Genomic DNA, 23,229 nt, shown 5'->3' with positions numbered 1-23,229 from the left:
CCACAGTCACAACAACTCGTGACCCTGTAGAGACCTCGGTGCACCGGTGTGTAATGCTGGATGATTGATATCCTCTTCCACCAATCAGAACACCGCACTGATTATTTCCCTCCAATCACCGAGACGCGTCACGAGGGAAACCGAGTAAATGCGGACATTGCCGAAGCGCTTTCATTTGGCTTTCTGCGTCAGCTGGAGCAAAGGTGTGTGTTGGAGCTCGTGTTAGTAACGGAAACAAGTTAAAAGTGTGTGTTATTCCTCCAGAGGACAGAGATGACACGGCTGAAGATGTTTTATCTCATCGGGGCGCTGCTGGTAACACAAAGCGCCGCCATCTTCAGGTAAATACTGTTTATCAGCTGATGTTGTGGCAGCTAGAGTCAAGCTCTATGTTCATCCTGTATCACTTCATATAGCAACAATGTGAGCGCGCGCGTGCACTGGCTTCCTTGTTTCATGACGTCCCCACGTGCCTCCAATTCATGTTCAAACTGTAACCTGCAACAATGCTGCACTGAAACTTAAGTTTGGCTCAACATTTTGTACAGTTGCATAATTTGCATGAAAGTTTGTGCGAACATTATGTACCAAGAAGCAGTCTTTTTGCACACGCGCATGTTTGCGCTCGTGATATTTAATTGATTAATGCTTAATTTCAGAGTCCCCCTTCATAAGACCAGAAGCCTCCGCCGCCTTATGAGTGATAACGGGATGTCTCTGGATGATCTCCGGGCTTTGGCGCAGAGCAGCGGAGCAACGGACAGCTCTCCCTCCCCCAACGTGCCTGTAGAGAGGCTGACCAACTTCATGGATGTATGTACACATGCAGTATTAACCTCATAATGATAATTACGCCATCCCCTCCCTCTGATGTTAACAGCAGCTCATTGAGGTTTATAGTGTGTGTGGGCAGCAGGGGCGTAATCTGTGGGGGGGACACGGTGGACATGTCCCCTGCACCTTTAAGGGGGATTCAAACTTGTGCGTCAGCTCTCTGCAGACCCTACGCCACTGTGAGCATTTATACTTGTGCAGTGGTGTGTCTGTGTCACTCTGCAGTTACACCTCCTACACTGGTCGGCAGCAGGGTTTCTGTGAAGTGCTGTAAAGTGTAGTTGATTCAAAACACACATTAAACACACATTAAACANTTGGCTCCATTACAACTCACAAGGTTCACTGACAAAACAACTGTCTTATACTAAACACGGTTTCCAAACAAATACAACATGCTAACGTTATTAGCACAAGCCTATGGCATTTAATATTGTATAAATTAGCCTAGCAGCTAGCGGAGATTTCCTCTGCTCATATGAAGCCAGGATAAATCACACACAAGACTTAAAATGCTATTTTTTAAGGCTTTATTGTCTTCACAATTTATTGTTTCTTATCTGTGAAATTAAAGTAAATAAAAGCTTTGTTTCCACTGAGGGAAGTGGTTTCAGTCTGCGTCACCGTGACATGCAGTTACATTTCTGGGGAGGTGCACATCTAGCTATGGCGTAGGTGGCAGTGTTGGCTCTTCACTGACACAGAGCCTACACTGTAGGTACAGTTTCGATTGACGCAGAAGTATAAATCCCACTTTAGAAAGTGGATCGGACCTCTCCATTTTTCACATTCTGAAAATTAAACAGTTTTCCCACGGTTCCTTAAAGTCTTAAAATGCATTTATTCTATGCTAAATTAAAACAGGAGAAACTCCACACGTGTGTGTGTTGGAGGCAGCCAGCTTCCTTTTACTCCAAATGTATAAAAAAGTCCAGCACACTTCTTCACTTAATCCAAGAGTTAATAGTTACACAAGGTGCTATGGGTCAGAGAAAGTTCAATATTGAAACAGTATGAAAAACAGGAGGGAGTGATTAAGTAAATACCGTACCATGGGCTGAAATCACTGTTTTTGCCTGGTACTAAAATAACTTGGCATGGAATCAGAAAGAGCCTGTTTCACAGCAGATCTCAGTGTTTCCTGTGACCTTTTTTGTCTCCTCAGGCTCAGTACTACGGGTTGATCAGCATCGGCACCCCTCCACAGGACTTCACTGTGCTGTTTGACACCGGCTCCTCCAACCTCTGGGTCCCCTCCATTCACTGCTCTTTCTTCGATGTGGCCTGCTGTGAGTGCGGAGACTTTTGGGGGGAACTGACTCATTTAACAGCTCTATATGTGTGTCTGCTGGCTACTTCCTGGAAGATGCTCGCTGTATTTACCAAACAGTGTCTAAAATATCACACTTGTTCTAGTCTGCTGCATCTCAGGGCTGTTTGATGTCTTCAATATGAATTCAGGACAATTTTAACATCACTTCTGGCAATGATGTAATCACAACGCAGCACACTGTTTCATTACAGTGTACAGTAAGTGGAGGGGAAGTTCAAACGTTACACAAAGGAGCGTCTCTGTGTCCCATTAAAAAGAGGATGTAAAACCAAACTTTAGTCTCAGCTGCATTTAAAGGCCAAAGTGGCTTTGAACAGTGTGAAAGACAAGTGGTCACATGGGGAATCACGCTGACGGCAAATCAATTTCTAGTTTATTCTTATCAATGATAAATCTGTTGTCTCAGGCTCCGTCTAACAAGGCTTGATAAATCTAGAAAAAGGAAATTAACAAGAAAAAGCAAAATCTGAATCCGAGACATGAAAAGTTAATTTAAAAAAAAAAAAAAAAAAAGTGAGTAAAATTAAAGTAAATCACTGTAAAAACTTTTGAATCGGAGGGCAGACTGGGCACAGATTAAAGGAGGGGGCTGTAGGAGCCTGATAGTCTGTGTTATTGGTGAACACCTTTTTTGGTCTCTTAAGGTGCGGACACACCAAACCGACATCAAAGAACTAGCGGCGACGAAAGCCAACTGTTGCGTCGTCTACGTCACCTCACGTCGCCCTGTGTCAGCTGCATTTGAACACAGTACAGTCATTGGCATTAGCAAAAGAAAATCATCTGTTGACCAGTTAATGTATGACAGGAAGCAAAGCAGTTCTTCATTGCCGATGATCACTTTTGGATGTCTTGTAGACTCCTTTTCGTACGCCTTTGAACCATTTGGGGAAGATATTTGGATGCCTTGTATCAACACAATTTTTTTCTGCACATAAAACTACAAACGCAGCTACCAGATCTATGATCCATTGACTGCCAGCTCCAGTCAGGTTAGTCTTCCCTTCATAGCCTCTTGATTACTAATTCTTAGTTTCAGATCGTCGCCTACCTTTAGGAAATCAGTCAAAATGTGTTAAGACTTCAATTTAAACCAACAGGAAATGTTAACAGTCACATTATGGCAAAGGTTCTGATCCAAACAAGCCAGTGGAGGACACCAGTGATGGCCAATGAGATTCCAGGGGGCGTGTGCTACACCGCTGGCTCTGTTTCAAACTGTGAATCAGTCCCTCTAGGATTTTGCAGGCTTTTTTTGGATTGTTGCGGCTTAAAATGTCCGATTTCATGGCAGCTTTTCTAAAAATTGCACTTTTTTTGCTATGAAATTGCGAGAGCAAGGGAAAATTGCAAAAATAGTGGCACATTTTATTCGTTTAATTCATTAAAAATCAAAGGCAACTTGTTCCACTGAGAATAAACCCACACTGTTTATGCTACACTAATGTACCACTAACCCTGCATATTTAATCTATCTCACCTTGATTCTCTGCGCACTTGCAGTAGTTGTTGATGCAAAACTTGTCTTGTCTGTTGTCGCTGTATTTCAGCTAGTCTCTGGGTGTGTTTTGCTGCAGAAAAGTGTTTGTCAATCGATTAATTTTCCTTTGTGTTCCACCAGAACGATGCAAGCGGTGCAAAACAGTATAAGAATTTTGTCCTGTGCTGTTTTTCATGCAGAACATCAGGGCATTGCCTTGCGCAGTCTTAAGCAGTAATTTTTGTTGGACATTTGTGTCGCACACGTCTGTATCTTCACAACCGAAAAAACAAGGAAGTGAGTTTGGTGATGTTGAGCGGGGGACTGCTATGATTGATGAACTCACGGGAAAGTACGATGATGTGTCAAATTGCAGAACAGTTGCAGTAGTTGGTTGAATTAGCCTTAACTGTTGTGATCGCAGCATCTTAGAGGGGCTGAGTCATGGTGTATTATCACTAACAACCATCTCTACATTCCCATTTTGATCCACTGTCCTCTCTCATCAGGGCTGCATCGTCGTTACAACTCTAAGAAGTCCAGCACATTCGTTAAGAACGGCACAGAGTTCTCCATCCGCTACGGCAGAGGCAGCTTGTCTGGCTTCATCAGCGGAGACACAGTCTCTGTGAGTTTGAGACACACTCACTCACATTCCTTCGCTCACTCACAAAGCTCTTTGTTTGACTGCATTCCTAAATTTTGGTGGTCACACCATTCCTATCAATCCATTCAAAGTTTTTTGTTTTGTCTGTCGACGTCTCTCTGCTGCTCGCAGGTAGCAGGTCTGCCCATCCCTGGCCAGCAGTTTGGTGAAGCGGTGAAGCAGCCTGGCATCACATTTGCAGTGGCACGGTTCGACGGGGTCTTGGGCATGGCCTACCCCTCCATATCAGTCGCTAAAGTCACCCCGGTGTTTGACACGGCCATGGCTGCCAAGCTGCTGCCTCAGAACATTTTCTCTTTCTACATAAGCAGGTTGGTGTCTGACAGAAGAAGCATTTAAGAACTGTCAGTCAGAGAGAGTTTGTGGTATGTTATGTCCTAATTCACTAACTGTGGGGTTTTCCCAGTTGTGACACATGAGTGTATTTGTTAACACAGTGGTTAATGCTTCCCTTAGAGACCCAAAAGCAGCAGTAGGTGGAGAGCTGGTGCTGGGCGGGACAGACCCTCAGTACTACACCGGAGACCTGCACTATGTCAACGTCACAAGAAAGGCCTACTGGCAGATCGAGATGAAGGGGTGAGAATGAACGTTTTGCTGTGTCATTGTTAGGAGGAAGTGGAATAGTGTTGTTGAGGTTGAGGCACTTTCTGTTCCTTGTTTGTCATCAACACAATTGGTTACTGATAATAGTATCTCCATTGATGTGGAAATCGTGTACTTCTGGTCAGTCCTCATTTCAATGAATAAGAACTCAATGAGCTTCAGTTGTTCTTTCTTGAATATTTGTTCATTACAACATAAATCAAGTGCCAGAAAAGATCTTGGTACATAGGTCATACCAAAAACTTACAGGGAAAGTTTTGTAATTTGCAACCTGGACCCTTTTTCCCCACTGTTTTGTATATAAGTGACTAATGGAAACTATTGTTTTTGACACTGGTCCAGTGTTGAGCAAGAGGGTTTCAGCCAGCAGCAGTGAAACCGGCTGCCATGTAACCACTCAGGGCTTGTTTGCCCCATCAATGCACGTCCACTTAAAGTGCTTGTTTTTGCCACTGTCAGGCTCACATTATTATTCTGAGTGTCTGACAACATTATAGAAAGGATCCCTATGGAGATAGACCTTTTTGTTAAAGAGAAAGATCCTTTGAGTTAAAAAAGAAACAGCCTCAAAATCACCATCATTAATTCCACCAAACTCCATCTTCACATCTAACTTGGTGAATTAAGGGTTAATTTCAACCAAACCAGAGTCAGTGATTGTTGGAACACCTAAAAGACAAACTAAGATGGCTTTTGTGAGTTTTATTTTGTTTATGTCAACTTTAATAAAGGGAGTCAAAGGCCCAGACACACCAAACCGACTTAAGAGATCTAGCGGCAACGAAAGCCGATTGTTGCATCACCTCACGTCACCTCTGTCTCAGTGGTAAAAGTTGCACATGAAGACACCACAAAGACTACGGCTGAATGCTAATCAACACATACTTTCTGCGCCTGCATGAGAGGAAATAACTCTCCACACCAGCAGACAGCGATGTATTGTAATCCTCATTGAAAATGGAAACTGCAAAACCGTCTTGAAGCTAGTCAGCTAGTTAGCACATCAACAACACAATCCAATGTTGAGAGAACAGAGTATATTTACGGTGTACCAGTGAACAATAACACAAAGAGCTCAATGGCTAAAGAAAAATAATCTTACCTCATAACCAGTTTGTTTTGGTCTCACTCCACTTTAGCTGTTTGTTTACTTTCCTCACTTTGTTTCTGTTCTCATGCACTGAGCTGAACTGCCAATCAGAGTGATTTCATTCAACGACAGGCTCCACCGTCACCCACAAAAAAAACGAACAGGTGATGAAGAGCAATGGTGTAGGACACACCACAGTGACAAGGGCGACAGACGCTCACTGACGGCCCAGCGTTGACGACTTCATGTGTCAGGGCCTTTACACTGATAAAAATCATGTTAGTTTAAATGAAGTCTAGTTGGTTTAAGATGACGATTTCGGGGCTGTTGCTGGTTAAACAAAAGGATCTATCTCTGAAGGGATCCTCTCCATAATATTGTCAGACACTTAGAATAACAATCTGAGCCTGTCAGTGACAAAAACACTTTTAGAGGACGTACATTGACAGTGTGAGCATGCCTTGAGTGGTTACATTGCAGCTGATCTCACAGCATATCGAACCACTTTCAAAAAGTTTTCAACATTAGTCACTTAGACAAAAATATAAGAGAATAAAGGCCATGTTGAAAAAACCAAACTTGCCCTTAAAGTAACATTAGCTCCGCTTCATGCAGTGTGTCCCATGTTAAACAGAATCATGTTTAATCACACTATGAGGGAGGGGTGAGATGAGAGAGATGATGTGTGTAACCCTGTGTGAAGACAGTTTCTCATTCATGTTTATCATGGGAGTCGGAAACGTCCACAAAGTCCTCCTCATCTTATCTTCACCTCCAGACACCAGAGGCCTCCTCACATAGAGCATGCTTAGTGTGAAGGTCTCTGAGGCCTCTCAAAATACCAAGACAATACACAGACCATTTTATTCCTTAAATGTCTGGTTAAATGTTGTCGTGAAACAGGTGCATGCATGAAAAGGTCAGTGTGATGTAGTGTAGTGAGTGTAAAGGCTGCTTTACAGTAGCATGACAACACATTTCCCAGCAGGTGTTGCTAACAAACTGCTGCCTCTTGTCTCTCTACCTCGCCCTGCTGCTGCCGCCTCTCTAACCCGCCCTGCAGAGTTGAAGTTGGCAATCAGCTGACTCTCTGCAAGGCCAGTTGCCAGGCTATCGTCGACACGGGGACGTCCCTAATCGTAGGTCCTGTGCAGGAAATCAGAGCGCTGCACAAAGCCATCGGAGCGCTGCCCCTGCTGATGGGAGAGGTAGATGATGCTGCACTCTTGTATCCCAGATGTAACGTTTAAAACTTTAACTGGAGCGAATCATTCGCTTTGTCTTTATCGTCTCTCGAGATCATTTAAACACATCCTCCTCTCCCTCCTCTCTAGTACTGGATCGACTGTAAAAGGATCCCATCTCTGCCCGTCGTCTCCTTCAACATCGGAGGGAAGATGTTAAACCTGACTGGAGAGGATTACGTCATAAAGGTAGATACACTCAATCTCAAGATGGATGACATTCACAACCAATTGACCTCTCGCTAAGCCCCGCCCCAGAGAGAAGCAGACCGAGGCGTCTGCAGTCTGTGTCGTTGTCGGACCCTGGTCTGAGCCAGGCCGATGCTACGTTATGATTGGCCAGTCTGCATCCAGGGGCAGGACTTAGCAAAGGGTCAGTTAGTTGGGAACCACTGCTCTAAAGTGTCCTTGCAAAACTAAACAAATATTTGCTTTCACTGAGAACATCTGTCTCCTCTTTGATGCAGGAGACCCAGATGGGGACATCAATCTGTCTCTCAGGCTTCATGGCCATGGACATCCCGCCTCCCGCGGGGCCCCTGTGGATCCTGGGAGACGTATTCATCGGGAGGTACTACACCGTGTTTGACAGGAACGCAGACCGTGTGGGCTTTGCCCCCGCCAAGTAGATTACAGAACTCTGTTTGTGTGAAATATGTTGCACTTCTCTTTTCTAGTGGTTATTTGACTTTCAAAAGTTGCACCAAGCGAAGCTAAATTTCGTCATCTCATCTGCAGCAATCAAAAGCATTTAATGGTCGCTGTATTTGACTGTTAGACCTGGCTCACCACAAACATCTCACACCTGCTTAGAATAATGAGGTTTACATGCTGGATGCTGCCTTAAAAGCCATTTCAACACAGTTAGCAAGGAGTGCTGATGTGTTGTGCCACTGAACAAAGGGACTGACTAATTTAAGCTTCATCTTCAGTCAGAGCTATGCATTTTGATATGCAGTTTATTTTTTGTAACGTAGGTGTTTCGGGGGAAAAAAAGCACCTCAAATTTTGGGATGTAATTTTGTTTCATTCCTAACAACTGAACCACCTTTCCAGCTCCCAATGCGTACTAATAGACGTTTTAATTGGGGCTGCTTTTGTACTCTGAAGGTCTCAGGATGTTTCTCTTAATATGCCAATGTGAATTTTATTACCAAATCTCACTGAATAAAGCTTTAAATAAATGTTTTGTTGAACTTTGAATGGATGGGGTTTGATTGTCTCACTGCATTTCAAGTTAGTGTTAAGCTCAGTGTACTCACACCAAATCGTTCAACATTCATTTGGCAAATGGCACATCCAGAGAGTGCTTCAGTATAAATATCTTTGTATCTGGCTGGAGAATAACCTCAACTTCAAGCATCATATTAACACTGATTAATAAATTGAGAATTATATTTGGTTTTCTGTACAGAAATAAGATTTGCCTCCCCTTTCTCCATCGGAAAAGAACTGTAGAATCGAAATGTTTCTCTTACAGTGCTCCTTATTCATGGAAACATCTGCAAAAGACCTTAAACTTGGACTCTCTTACACCATTACAGCTGTTCAAATGCCTTATTTTAGATTGTGCTGTTTAAACTGCTGTTACATATACACACCGATCAGCCAAAACATTAAAACCAGTGGTGGGTGAAGTGAGTAACATTGATCATTTAGTTACAGTGCAATGCTCCTTTGAGGAACCTTGGGTTCTGCCGTTCATGTGGATGCCACTTGACACACTACACCCACAAGTACACCCCCCTATTCCTTCCTCCCTGATGGAAGTGCACCCCCCCAGGTAGGACGGTGCACCATGCCACACCACAAAGTGCTCGGTAATGGCTCGGCAGACGTGACTAAACTCAAGGCGTCAACTTGGCCTCCAAATTCCCCAGATCCCAATCTGATTGGACATCCATTGGGCATGCCAGTGCATTACCTCGCAACCCGCAGGACTCAAAAGATCTGCCCACAACGCTTTGCTGCCAGACAACACAGGACATCCGCAGAGGTCCGGTCTCCAGGCCTCAACGGGTCAGAGGCCCCATCATAGATGATAGATCAGACTTGACTCTGACCTGTCGAGGCCCGGACAAAGGACCTCCGGGGCACTGGCTTGTTCCACAGATGCTTGATCAGATTGGGATGAAATTTGAAAGCTAGGTCAATGCCTTGCCTTTGCCCAATCCTGAGCAGTTTTTGCAGTGTGGCATGGTGCATTGCCCTGCTGGGGGTTACTACCATCTGGGATACTGGAGTCCGTAAAGGGGCATCCATATGAATGCCAGGACCAAAGGTTTCCCAGCAGAACACTGCATTGTAATGAATCAATGTTATTCACTTCACCTGTCCCTGGTTTTAACGTTTTGTCTGCTTGCAATTAACCCTTTAATGAAAAAAAAACAATGACTTCAGACTCGACAAAATAGACTTGCAACTTGACTTAGATTTAACACCAATGAGTTGTGACTTGACTTGGACTTAAGCCCTTTGAAAATATTCGACACCTTCCCTCAAGCCAATTGGGTTAGAGAAAGTTGAAAGAAATTTTTCCAATACGAGACAGGACAGAAACATACCAAATTAATTCTGTTCTCGGACTGGCTGTTAATGTTATATGCATTGAACGTGAAATGTCGGCACTGCTTCTTTATGATTGTCAGTCGCAGTTGTTTTAATAAATCAATGACAAGAAAGTACACATTTTTAAAACGTGTATATCTGGTGAAGAGCGCATTATGACTTGCTTAGGACTCAAAACTTAAAGTTTACGACTTGGGATTTGACTCAGGTTGTAAAGTTTTTTTATTTTAAGTGGTTTGCATATTCAACGGTTTCGCTCAATTGATTCCAGAGTCTTAAATAAATAAAGGTTTAAATGATTCCTTAAGAAAAACAAAAACAAAGATGAATGTTATTATTTTTAACATTTAATGAAGTATACAAAGTGCTGCACGTTCAACTCCAGAGCTGAACTAAAAAAAAAAAAAGCTGGGGGAAAATACACAGCATGCAGCGAAGCATATGGCTAGTGTGAACTCCACAAGGTAGAGGTAGTGATCTACTTTGGGTTCCTGTTTACATTACAAATGTGGCACAGTGACTCCTCTCCCTTCAGCACAGCAGTATCATAAACTAGGTCTGCAAAGGAAGACGCCTAATACGCAAACAAGGACCTACTGTGGATTCATTTTATATCAGTACATCCAGAACAAAGCACTTAATGAAGCACAGGAAGTGGTACTTTACATGTTGAATTGAATGCAAATAAATAATCGGCTCTTTTTTTTGGTTACAAATGTACAATAAATACAAAAATATTCACCTGTTTGTCCGTTATTATCTGGATGATGATTATTAACTGAATGCACGACGGACCTAGAAACAAATCCCTCCATATTGTACACTACATACAAACTGAGAAATGAGGGGACGCTTGCTCCATTATCACTGCAATTACTTTCATCCTAAGGCTAAAGGTGAGAACAAAAAGCAACCATGTGATTATTCTTAGACAACATATTTTGGATAGTCAGTCAGAGAGAGACAAACTCCACTTCTGGCAGCTGTTGTTGTAGCGACTCCACGTGCTGACACCTGCAGCGAGCAGCAGGCTAATCTAGCATCAGAAACCTCGGCTATCAAAGCTGCTTTTTACGACGAGTGGATCCCGCTCAATCAGATCATCATCTAGAGGAGATTAGCACCTGTAAACTATTATTATACACATATGGTGCCAAACACTTCCTGTGCAGGGTCAGGACTGCGTGACATGGCCTAGTATGCTGCGCTAATCCACGTCTGGCTCCTTACGGTAGACAGACTGGGCACCTAGAAGTTAATCAGTTTAATGTGGACTCACACAAATACTGAACGACAGAGGTAACAGGCTCCAAGCTCTGACTGCAATCAAGCCTGACTGTGGCACTGTTTCAACCTGGACCCTATTTTAAGATGTTTTTGAGTCTGAGTGACTAATAGATTTTAAAATTGGCCCAGGATTGAGCAAGATGTGAAACAGGCTGCGATATAATCCCTGAATCGTCGATTTAAGTCCTCCAAAAGTGCGTGTTTTTGCCACTGACAGGCTCAAATTGTTATCTTAAGTTACTGACAACATTATGGAGATGATCCCAACAGAAATAAAATGTTTTTCTTTACCTCTCGCTTGTGGAAGTCTCGCTCTGGAATCTTGTGTACTTTTTTCCACATTGCCGAAATCAGCTACATATTCAGCCATGGCATTACAAGTCCTTTAGATCACGGGTTTTCAACAGGGGGGTCCTCAAAGTAACTGCAGGAAGGCTGCCAACATATTGTTTGAAATTTATATTGATGTGAAAATGCACATTAACATGAGTCCAAAATATTATTAGCAAATATAAATCATTTGATTTACAGTACTCAACGCTGATTATAGGCAAATTGTTATCCACGAGTCCTCCTGCAATCATGTGAGCTACTCTACGCTAAATAAATGTGCCTTCCATAAGTATATTTACCAATAAAACATTTATTAATTTCATTTCTGTAGCCACTTATCCTGGTACAGGACTGCAGGGGAGCTGGAGACTGTCCTAGCTGACATTGGGCGAGAGGCGGGCACACCGTGGACAGGCTGCCAGACTATCAAACATGATGTTTAAAAATATGAATCTGTAAATTACTGTGCTATATCGTAGGCAACTGGACTTACTTGAGTTTGTTGAAGACGTGTCGCCTCTCATCCAAGAGGTTTCTTCAGTTCGGACTGGTGCGGAGTCGCAGGCTTTCAACTCCATGTGGATGTTACCTCTTACAGAGTCGTTGAGGATACATGTGAGCTCTGAGATTCGCAGTCGTTAACCCTAACGACGCACACGATGGACAGGTGGGTCAACGACTCACATGTGACCTTAACGACTCTGTGAGGGTCGCACACATGGAGTTTAAAGACTGCAACTCTGCACCAGTCACATAGAACTGAGAGGTGAAACGTCTTTGAGAAACTCTGCATTACGATTTAGTGCTTAAGATTTCCATGACCTGGATGACTATGCAGTAGGGGGTCCCTGCTGTTCGGGGTACTTGGCCAGAAAAACATTCAAGACCCATGTTTTAGGTAACACTAGGCTACACTGTCTGTATTCTAACACAACAAACTCTTCCTGGGACTCCTCACTCCAACTCTCACTAACGTTTCCACCATTCAAGTCACCTCTCGCGAGATTTCAGAACGAGACTTCGCCCAAAATAACAGACAGACCAGCAACACATGAAAAAACATTTGTAGGGATCATTTCCATAATGTTGTCAGACACTTTTAGTAACAGCTTTAGCCTGTCAGTGGCAAAAACAAACACTTAAGTGGACTTAAACACAATTGCCTGTAGGGATTTCATTGCAGCGCTCTCACTCAACACTGGACCAGTTTCAAAACTTGTTGTCTCTACTAGTCGCACATAAAAACATGGTAAAATAGGGTCCAGGTTGAAAAATACCCCTTTAATACTGATACTAATCCAACAAATGAAAAACGTCCATGTATATGATATGACAAAAGTACCATGTTTACAACAGTGTGTTGTGGTTAAAAAAAACAGTATGTGAAGAACTGAAGTGTCCAGCCAGAGATACTGGGCTGCCAGTGTCTGCACCCCAAATAATAACGTGGAGGAAACTGGACTTTAAATTAAAGCAACAACCAGTAGGCTAAAGCACTTTCTGAATGTCCCACTGAGACACTTTGGACCACCTTACTAACATCATGACAGTGCAAAATAACCCGTGATGGAGGTCATTAAAGAAACAAGATAATAAAGCATATCAGACCTGTGGCCCACAGCAACAAATGTGAGACCGAATAAGAGACCTCCTTGTCGTAACGAACAAAGAGCAGCTCTGTATTAGACACAGCCACATGGAAACATCGTCCAAATTTCATGATCAGCGACAAACCAGAAAACTTCACATTTCCATTAACTCGAGCATATTCCATTTGTGGATTCAACTTTACGTCTGATTCATAGTTGAATGGTGAGTTTGAAGTATTACAAATAGACATCGACATATAACTCAGTGTATATTCACCTGTTTGATTTCTAGATTAGGTAACACATGCAAGCTGCACACATTCCAATCACAGCCTAATGTTCGTTTTATGCAGATCCCTGCAGACATGGAAAGCATACATCTTAAACACAGCCACTGTATTAATGAAGTTCTGACAAAAACCCTGACTTCACACCAGCAGCGTTTAAAGGACCAGTTTGTAGGATTTAGGGACATCTATTGGCAGAAATGTCATTTAATATTCATCGCTAAATAAGGATTGTTGGTTTATATCTACACACAAGTCCGCCATGTTGTTCTACACTAGCTCTCTCCGACACGCTTGGCACTAGGGATAAGTTTCAGTTCTGCAACCTCACCACTAGATGCCACTAAATCCTACGCGCTGGACCTTTAAGATTATATCTGATACCAAACGGAGAGAAAAGACAGTTAGTGCGTCTCTTTAGGCTGACTGACAATTCATTAGCTTACACAAGATCAACATTACACTACTCTTTGACACAGTGAGTTGGACCTATCTCAAAACAGAGTGGACAACATTTAATGGCATGTCCTCCTGAAACTCTCCAACCAGTTAAAAAGAGCTCATTATGATGCAGATGTACAAACTGTATCTCAGACGTCATGTATTTCCCGTCTGTTTAGACTTAATCACGATGTATTAGAGCCGTAGCAGCATGACGCCTTTTAACTTCATTAATACAGTGGCTTTAGTGAGAGCCGTGGACTCAAACGGGCCTTCACTTTCTTTTGAGATTAAAATAGTATCACACCACATACAGCTTTCATGTCAAGACTCAACAGATAACTGCTACTGTGTGTATCCTGTTTTCTCACTGATGGCGGTTAAGACAGAAGAGACCGAGTGTTTCAGGAGAGAGGATGAATCCATGCAGTTGTTTTTTCCCCCTCAGGGACCTCATTACGGCTCGAGGTCACCACTGCCAGCACAACAGTGTTTAACGTTTCAATGCCATGTTGCCGTGTAGTGACGTTTGTATTCGAGGTTGTCAAGGGTTGGGCGGCTGTGCCACAGCAGTTCTCAGCAGCCCCTCGGGATCTGAGAGGGCACAGTAGAGCGTATACCCCAACTCATCTACTTCCTGTGCAGTCAGCTCACAGAATAAGTTAACTTTAGGGCTGAGGGCGCACAGCAGCCTCCCGGCCTCTAGGTGTCCCACCAGCGCTCGTAGCAGTTGAAGGAAGCGGTCAGCCAGCGCTTCTTGGGTCCAGTCGCCTTCTTTTTCGCACAGCAACAAGATGGCGTTGGTGAGCTGGCTGGCGTTGAGCCGGTTAAGGGCAGGGTTGAGCTTGCACACGGCTTTCGCCAGCTTCAGGCAGGCGCATCGGCAGCCTCCGTCCTCCTGGTCCAGGGCCCTGAGTCGTGCTGTCTCAGCCACGCGGAAGCTCTGCCGCCACAGGTTTTCATGGCGCTCTGCAGCTAGTCGATGTGGTTTGGCGATCAGTGAGGTTCCGTCCTCCATCACAAGTAACGGTAAGAAGTCCACGTACAGTTTCCGGTCCGTCTCATACTGCACCTCCAGGGTCAGTGTTTCTGAGGGAACGACAGGACGAATGATGTAGTCGAGGACGCTCCCTATAGCCGGCCAGTTGATCGAGCCCGCCACAAGCTTGTCAAACACTTCGAGGACTGATTTAGGAGAGAGGTAGCCTCCGACCATGCAGCGGTCCCAGTAGCTGCTGTTCCGTGGGAAATACTCCAAGTTCTCCCTGCGGACGAGCCAGAAACCTGGGACGTTCATGATGGTGTCCTCCCCAGGGACGGACGACCACAGGTTCTTCTCCAAGATCAGAGGCACCATGAGCTGGGCATGGTCCGCTGTCACCACCTACAGATGGAGGAACGGGATTAAACTGAAGAAAGCATGGCAGGCTGCAAAATATTGCAAACTAAGTCTTGTCTCACAATTACCTAACTATAAAGGTAACTGGGATGGACGGAGAGATGAAAATTAAAATATTATTAATTATTATATGTTATTGTTATTATTAATTATTATTATTGTTAGATATATAATACAGGGATAATAAAAGGCTGAGCTATATGGCATAAAAATAAATAATATTGCAACATTTTAAATACTAAAATACTAGATAAACTACGGTTACAATAAACTTAAATAAGGTACTGTTAAATTACCAAGTTAAGTAAACTATTGTTTCAATATAGTTAAATAAAGTACTGTTATAATAAAGTTAAACTAAGTACTGTTAAAGTTAAATATAGTACTTTTTAAAATAAAGTTAAACTAAGTAACGTTAAAGTAAAGTTAAATATAGTACTTTTAAAATAAAGTTAAACTAAGTACTTTTAAAATAAAGTTAAGTAAAGTACTGTTAAAGTACAGTTAAGTAAAGTAATGGTATAATAAAGTTAAAGTGCAGAAATGGTCACAAGCCAGAGTCGAGCCTGCGACCGCTGCAGCGAGGCATCTCCTCTGTACATGGGGCGCCGGCACTATCCACTACGCTACCAACGCCCCCCCCCGTTAAAGTAAAGTTTAATAAAGTAATATTATAATAAAGTTTAACTAAGTACTGTCAAAGTAAAGTTAAATATAGTACTCTTAAAATAAAGTTAAGTAAAGTACTGTAACAATTATGTTAAGTAATGTCACAATAAAGATGAATTAAGTACTGTGATAACAAAGTTAAAGTATTGTTACAACAAAATAAAATAAAAGCAGAATCACTGGTGCTTTTATTCTGAAGAACTTGTCTTAAACAGGAAGTGTTGATGTTTTTGCTGTGTCCTTGAAGCTTCTGGTCAACAGTTCGATGTTAGCAGTTAACAGAATATTCAACTGTAACCACGTTGCATATCAAGTGTAATCGATTTATCACCTACCCCTAATAAAACATATAAAATAAAAACTTGTCTCCTTTAACTAAAGGTAGGACAGAGTGTGTGTAACCTCTCACCTGCAGGTCATCATACAGACTGCCACTCAGGTACATCTCTCTGAGCGGCATGTCGGGCAGTTTGGCATGAAGGAACACTCTGAGTTCGGCACAGATGTCCAGCGCTGCTCTCCGAGCCAGAGCCTGCTCCTCCGAGGGGATGTTCACATTATTTTGGTAGAACTCCCACAGATGTTCCTGCAGCGACAGACGCATCCGGGCCCGCTGCAGGTCTGACTGAGTGGCACCGCTGCCTCCCACCGCAGCTCGACCCAGAGCCCTCCGCAGACAGTCTGGGGAGATCAGGAGCAAGTGGAAGTTAAACAGATGCAGGAGAATATTGCAATCTTCTATCTTCCACCATTTCAAATAATGACTGACGGAAAGGTAGCAGGTTAAGATTAAAAAACAGTAAAGGCTTGGAGGTGTTTTCAAAATATTAATCTACAGATACTAAATTAATCAACTACTTCATATCAAACTAATATAACACTACAGCACTACAGAGAGCCAACACCCACTGTAAAGGAAGAGCAAGAATCCTCCAAATAGGCTGTCTGTCAACAGATAAAATGGAAACTGGCTGAAAGTCTAAAACCACATAAGAGGCTGGTCAATACTGCATCAAAAAAGACAGTGACTATGTTCACATGCACAATGATATTCCACTGCGTATCAATTCTATGCGTATCAAAGGGTTTTTATATTATTATTCAATTAATGTTATTGTCTTTTTAGACCAACAAAGAAACAAGTAACATGGAACACAAACACTCTGAACTCAAAACATCCAAATCCACCCCACCCCTCCCCAAGTCTGGCCTGCACAGACAAACAAATGAACGCCGCTAAATACACTTAACACACACGAATATACAAAACACATAGAGTCAAGACAGACTTGCGATAATAATCAGGTATTGCAAGTGATAAACAGCAACAGAATGGAGGGGGCAATATTCTATTTCCATACTATAACAGGCAAACATAGGCATTAAATCACATTTCTTGAAGTATAGACATTATTGTAATAGTCCAGGAATGGTTGCCATACTTTATGGAATTCATTGACTGATCCATGAGTGGTATATCTGAGCTTTTATGACTTCAAGTGAGCCATGACATCACTGACCCAGTGTTCAAACAGAGGGGGCAGATTAGACTTCCAGTTGTATACAGTAGCCCCTTTTACACTGCCAGATTTTCCACGAATGTTGGGCCGTTTTGCCGGCAAGCTGCGAGCGTTTAGACACACAGAGACGGATTGGCGAGTTGATCCGAGGTGCCCAATTTTCCGCCTCATAGGGTAGACATATTGGCGGAACCTTTTTAGTTTTAACAGACCGAGGCGGCCTTCCACAACGGGAGGGGCTGTTGAAGACTTGTGGGAGGAGCTGTTGATGACTTGTGGGNCGCTGAGCTACACATTTTGTTACTTGCTCACGCCCCCCATTGCCCCGAAAAAGGCACATTCTGTATAAACAAAAGTAGGTAGGCGGCATTTTGCTGCACTCCCCGATTTTGTTTTTATACTGCCAATGCTGAAAAAAGACTGATTGGGCTTTCCTGCAAATTTGCACAATTCCTATTTAAAAAGGGCTAATGAGATGTCGCCACGCCCAATAATGCCAACTGTGGCTCTGGGTCTATGGTTTTATGACATGTGTATGAAAATGTTTCAAAAATCTTGTCCCAAAATTGTCCCATCCTTGGGCATGAGTTGCTGGGTCCTGATTACACCATTGACAGGTTGGACCAAATTAAGAAACAGCTGGGTCAAACAGCTGTTCTGGTCAGAAGGAGAAACACAGCTGCTCTTAAACAATATGAAAGACTGGCAGGTTTTTGGATTTGCACAAATATCACAACAGCAACCTTATCAAGAAGGTGGTTGAAGGAGTGAAAGAGGAAAGGTGTGTTTGCACGGTCCAACAAATCTATGAAAGAAGCAAAATGGCACAAGCAGCTCCAGGCGTTATACTTCTCCATACTTTGACAAGATTAACAACATGTAAGGGCATGTTAATGTAAGTATGCACAGCTGCATGTAAAAAGAAATATTAGTGGAATATTCCTTTTCATTGGCCACGTACACAGCTTAGTAGGAATATTGTTTCCTTTTGTGAAATAAATATAAAAAAATGAATATTTTGTGCATGTAAACGTGGTCACTGATATGAGACTTATTAAACTTCTAAAGGGCACTTTGTGTTCCTCACCTGGTTCAAAAGCATGTGAGGAAGTGGGCAGAGACTGCAGAGACCTGCTAACTGTGGACTTCATGTCGTGGTTCAGCACCCGTGGTGACGAACCCATCCAGGCTGGCTCCTCCCAGCTTCTCTTTCCTGTCGGCTCCATGCCGGTGGGGCTGGTGGGAGCACTTATGGCCCGGTCATACATCTGCACAACAAAGAATAATTGTGTGCACATTGTTCATGTTGGTATGGATGCTTTAGTCAGAGTTTTTATCCCTTAATCATACAAGGGAGAGGAGGGGTGTGGAGAAAATTGAAAGTCAACATTAAATCTTTTCTCACTTACTCTTTTGACAGCAAGCGTTGCAATGCCGAGCATGGCTGCTCCTCCCACTCCCAGCACCAGCTTGGCATTGGAAAGCATGAAGTCAATGGCTGTGCCGATCCCATTGTCATCTTTCTTCCCTTTACGGTCTCCATTCACCCCCGCCATCCTGCCACTGAACACAGAGGAGATAAAGAGAGTAAGACAGAGGGACACTGGTAGAGAGAGGACAGGGACAGATGAAGGTCTTTTCTTTTTTTGCTTAGCTCAGAGGCACTGATTTAATATTACGCCCACAGGAGGAAATCTATGAGTAATCCCACTCAACATGGTCATACTCATGACCTGCGATCTTTGCCCTGTCCTACAAAACTAAACAGCCCTCCACCCCCCACAAAGAATGTCTCATATCTAAACAATTTCACTGACAAATCTATATTCTTAGTTGCACACCCACCTGGGAGATACACCTCCAGACGACCTTTAACCCACCTCCAGATGACCTGTGACCCCTTCCCCCTACATAAGCCCACCCAGTCGGCTGTTGAGGAAGAACTGGCCCCTCTTCAGCGCGTCCTCCTTGTCTTCAGGTACCGTCAGGGCTTGGCAGCGGCGAAACTCGCGGGCCACAGCACGGCGATAGTAATTGCGGTCAGTGTACTGAAGGTGACGCCCTGCACGGAGCAGCGCCCGGTACAGCTCCAGCACGGCACTGCGAGACCAGCCGCCCATTAGGGACCACACATGGAGAGGGGGGACACCCTGGCACCTGGGAGGAGGAGAGCAGAAGTCATGTGAGGAAGGGACTGATGCAAACAGATAGCAAAGTTGCATCATGTTACTGTTCCAAAAAAGTTGGGATGCTGCGTAAAATGTAAATAAAAATAGACATGCAACATGTATTCAGTTTAATACAGTACAGAGACAAGATGTTCAAACTGATCGTTTTTGGAAAATATACACTCATTCTGAATTTGATGCCAGAAACATGTTCCAAAAAAGCTAGAGGGGGGCATCAAAAGACAAAGAAAGTTGTGGGAGGCTCAAGAAACACCTGTCTGGAACATTTCACAGGTGAACAGGTTAATTGGGAACAGATTAAAGTATAATCGTTTGGTATGGAGGGGGCAGCATAGAAAGGCTCAGCTGTTTACGAGCAAAAATGGTCACTTCATAAAAAAATGTGTCAGCAAATAGCCCAATAGTTTAAGAACAACATTTACCAAAGCACATTTGCATGGAATTTATAGATTTCACAATCTATAATCTATACTATCAACAAAAGATTCAGATAATCCAAAGAAATCCCTGCACATATGGGGCAAGGCTGAGAACCAGTACTGAATACACGTGACCTTTGATCCCTCGGATGACACTGCGATGAAAACCTACATCATCGTATAAAAGATAAATGGGCTCAGGAACGCTTATGAAAACCACTCGGTAAACACAGTTCATCGCTGCATCTATAAATGTAAGTTAAGACTCTACCATGCAGAGTGAAAGCCAGATATCGACAACATCCACAAACGGTGCCCACTTGTCTGGGCACGAGCTAATCTGAGATGGACTGACACAAAATGGAAAACGTGCTGCGCTCTGACGAGTCCACATTCAAATTGTTTTTGGAAAGTATAGATGTTAAGTCCTCCAGGCTCAAGAGGAAAAGGACCATCCAGACTGTTACCAGACACAGTTCAAAAGCCAGCATCTATGATGGCAGTGCTGAAAAGTACATACAGGTTTTGGGGAAACATATGCTGCCATCCAGACAGCATCTTATCTGGGGACGTCCCTCCTTATTCTGGGCTTCTTCGCAAAAGATTGTGGCTACCAGTCTGGCCTGCCTGCAGTCCAGACCTGTCTCCTATTGAAAATGTGTGGCGCGTTATGAGGCACATGATGCAGCAATGGAGGCCCTGGACTGGGGAGCAACTGATATCAAACAAACTGGGAAAGAAATTCACTTTCAGAATTTCAATAATTAGTGTCCTCTGTTTCCAAACAAAAAGGTGATGTAACACACTGGTAAACAACCCAACTTTTTTGAAAAGTGTTGCACGCATCAAATTCAGAATGAGTGTATATTTATTAAAAAAAACACTACAATATTCAGTTTGAATATTACTGGACTGTATTCAATTGAATATATGCAACCATGTCTAAAATAATAGAAAGGTCATATGGGACAAAAGTTAATCTGGTCATCATGCTGGATTTTCATTGAAGGATGTAACTGGTAAAAAATGAAAGAATAAAAATGAAGTCACAATCAGAGAGTCTGGTGGAGAGAGACAGGAAGCAAGAGCTGCTGTAGAGATTAACTTATTTTAACAGTTTATGCACTGCACTGAGAAGTCATGCACAAAGCTCGTTAGGAAAGCTGCCTGCCTTTCACCCTTATTTGGTGACCACTCAAAAGCAAACTGCACAAAGCAAACATGATCCCACAGTTCATCCATGACCCATGCAGCACATATTTATGCAGCCTATCTCTGCATTAGAGACAGTAGGTTGTAGATTAACTTCACAATTAAAAGCTGGACACTTTTATGACAGAGGGCACAACAGCCTGCTCATTTCTACAGTTCACATGTCGCCTGCTGGATGGCACTAATTCTTCACACTCAACCGCACTACTGTCCCTCAGGTGCAGAGCTCACACAGACTGTAGCGTTTGCTAAGGTTAGCAACCATCCAAATGTGCCCACTTAGCTTCACATCGTGGCTCACTACCTCCCAGATCCCCAACGCCTGCTGTGTGACCATTGCCTCTACTAATTGTAGAACAAAGGCTAAGTAATCCACCGAGGCTCATTTGTCTTTAGAAAATGGCTGGCTCCATGGAAAGTCACACATTCGCTCACTCCTGGCTAGCATGTTAGCTTAGCACGCTAGCTAGCTGTTGGGCTACGACCTTACCTTTAACCAGCCTCGCTGATAAGACGCAGTCATAAAAACAGAGCGGAGGACACAGAGGAGGCAAACAGACAAGAACACACAGCCAAAAACACACACACCAACCTACGTTTCAGAAATAAGAGCAAAGATAATCTTCAGACAGAGGCAGAGCTCTGCTCAAGCCGGGGGTCAGAGAGACAGTGGCAACCGGAAACAAATAGTCTACTACTCAACGGTACATCCGGGTTACTATCGTCACAATACAGTTACACATTTTAAAGTTTTATTTATAAATTCATTTTTAGCGTATTTTTATACTATTTCTTTTGTAAATATCTATTTTAGAAATCGGATGAATTTTACATGATGCAAAAAAAACAAAAATGTTTGTCTCCGTCATTGTCTTTTTGTGATGTAACGGTTACTTCTGGGTATTGCAATAAATTATTTAAGATAAAGTTATGGAAAAATATTTTAGACAGAGAGTGGTAATGTCTTTTTTTGTGAAAGCAGATAGAGTTAGACCAGGAGAATAAAAAAAAAAAGATGTCTCCTCTTCAAATATTTTTATTTTTATTTATTTTATTTTTTTTTCATTTGTGGTTCCCGTACTATTTAATCCAAATTTATTCATAAAGCACATTTAAAAACAACAATAACAGCTGACCAAAGTGTTTCACAATCAAAAAATAGCAAAAATGATAAAAAATATTGGAAAAACAATTACACGGGGAAAACAAATGGACTATACAAACAGCACATTAGAAACACAAAGACTAGTTTAAAAGACAGAAGGACAATAATATGGAAAGACAGCTCTCACGGGATGGATGGATGGATGGATGGATGGAAAGTAAAAATTAAAGACTGTATTAAATAAGGAATGCTGTAAAGTAGTATACCTATAAATGCTAGCAGAGGGTGAGTATCTATATGAATACAAATGCAAACAACAGATTACAATCTATTATAAGAGACAAAGATGTTACTGCTAGGGATGTCATGTTAGGCGGCTTTTGCTTGAAGTTGTATTCCACTGTGCCAATGATGTAGTTTTTTTTTCCAGATTTCTTTATTCATTTTCTGACAATACAGAAAGGAACACCAGTTTCAAATTACACCAGAGTGTCTGCTTTAGAGTGAAAGAAAACCCCAAAATAAACCCCACCACCCCTCCCAACAACCCATGTCAGTTGCGGCCACAGCAAACATAATATGAGTTAAGTAACATACAGCATAAAATATTACAATAATAAGGAAATGAAAATAAACAAACTGATAAATAAAAATAGATAAATAAATGTTTCCATTTGAGGAGGATAGTACGTCTGGCCAGCAGGGTGCTAAAGGCAATGACACACTGTGCAGTAATGGGCAGATTTTTAGTCAGAGGGAGACCAAACAGAGCAGTTAGAGGATTCAGTTCTAAATTTATGTTGAGGGTCTGTTTGAAAGTTTGGAATATGTCGAACCAAAAGTTAGTTAACTTTGGGCACGACCAGAGCATATGTGAGTGGTCAGCTGGAGACTTTTTTTTTTTTTTTTTTTATATATACTTTATTAATCCCCGAGGGGAAATTCAACAGAAGTTAC

The 23,229-nt window shown here is 42.6% G+C and overlaps 3 protein-coding genes across 4 annotated transcripts; 1 reads left to right on the top strand and 2 right to left on the bottom strand.

Moving 5' to 3' along the window:
* Nucleotides 1–172: 172 nt before the first annotated feature.
* On the top strand, nucleotides 173–8,457 carry napsa (napsin A aspartic peptidase). The gene is made up of 9 exons (XM_050069241.1): nucleotides 173–341; nucleotides 660–813; nucleotides 2,000–2,123; nucleotides 4,157–4,275; nucleotides 4,426–4,625; nucleotides 4,771–4,893; nucleotides 7,074–7,218; nucleotides 7,345–7,443; nucleotides 7,722–8,457. The coding sequence occupies exons 1-9, from the start codon at nucleotides 274–276 to the stop codon at nucleotides 7,881–7,883; spliced, it is 1,194 nt and encodes a 397-aa protein (XP_049925198.1). The 5' UTR covers nucleotides 173–273; the 3' UTR covers nucleotides 7,884–8,457.
* Nucleotides 8,166–18,903, bottom strand: mief1 (mitochondrial elongation factor 1). The gene is made up of 4 exons (XM_050069233.1): nucleotides 18,757–18,903; nucleotides 18,435–18,615; nucleotides 16,237–16,508; nucleotides 8,166–15,143 (listed from the first exon to the last, which is right to left on the bottom strand). Exons 1-4 carry the CDS (start codon nucleotides 18,901–18,903, stop codon nucleotides 14,304–14,306), a joined length of 1,440 nt encoding a protein of 479 aa, XP_049925190.1. The 3' UTR covers nucleotides 8,166–14,303.
* Nucleotides 18,904–19,254: 351 nt separating this feature from the next.
* On the bottom strand, nucleotides 19,255–21,852 carry LOC126405512 (MIEF1 upstream open reading frame protein-like). Of its 2 annotated transcripts, none has more exons than XM_050069271.1 (2): nucleotides 21,764–21,852; nucleotides 19,255–19,504 (listed from the first exon to the last, which is right to left on the bottom strand). In XM_050069271.1, the coding sequence occupies exon 2, from the start codon at nucleotides 19,465–19,467 to the stop codon at nucleotides 19,255–19,257; it is 213 nt and encodes a 70-aa protein (XP_049925228.1). In that variant the 5' UTR covers nucleotides 19,468–19,504; nucleotides 21,764–21,852. The 2 variants fall into 2 exon arrangements, with proteins under 2 accessions (XP_049925228.1, XP_049925229.1); XM_050069272.1 differs by having other exon boundaries at nucleotides 21,760–21,851.
* Between the last annotated feature and the right edge of the window lie 1,377 nt (nucleotides 21,853–23,229).

This window comes from Epinephelus moara, chromosome 18 (genome assembly GCF_006386435.1).
Source record: "Epinephelus moara isolate mb chromosome 18, YSFRI_EMoa_1.0, whole genome shotgun sequence".
In the NCBI taxonomy this organism is placed as follows: domain Eukaryota; kingdom Metazoa; phylum Chordata; class Actinopteri; order Perciformes; family Serranidae; genus Epinephelus; species Epinephelus moara.
This window is presented reverse-complemented; position numbering and strand designations above follow the sequence as displayed.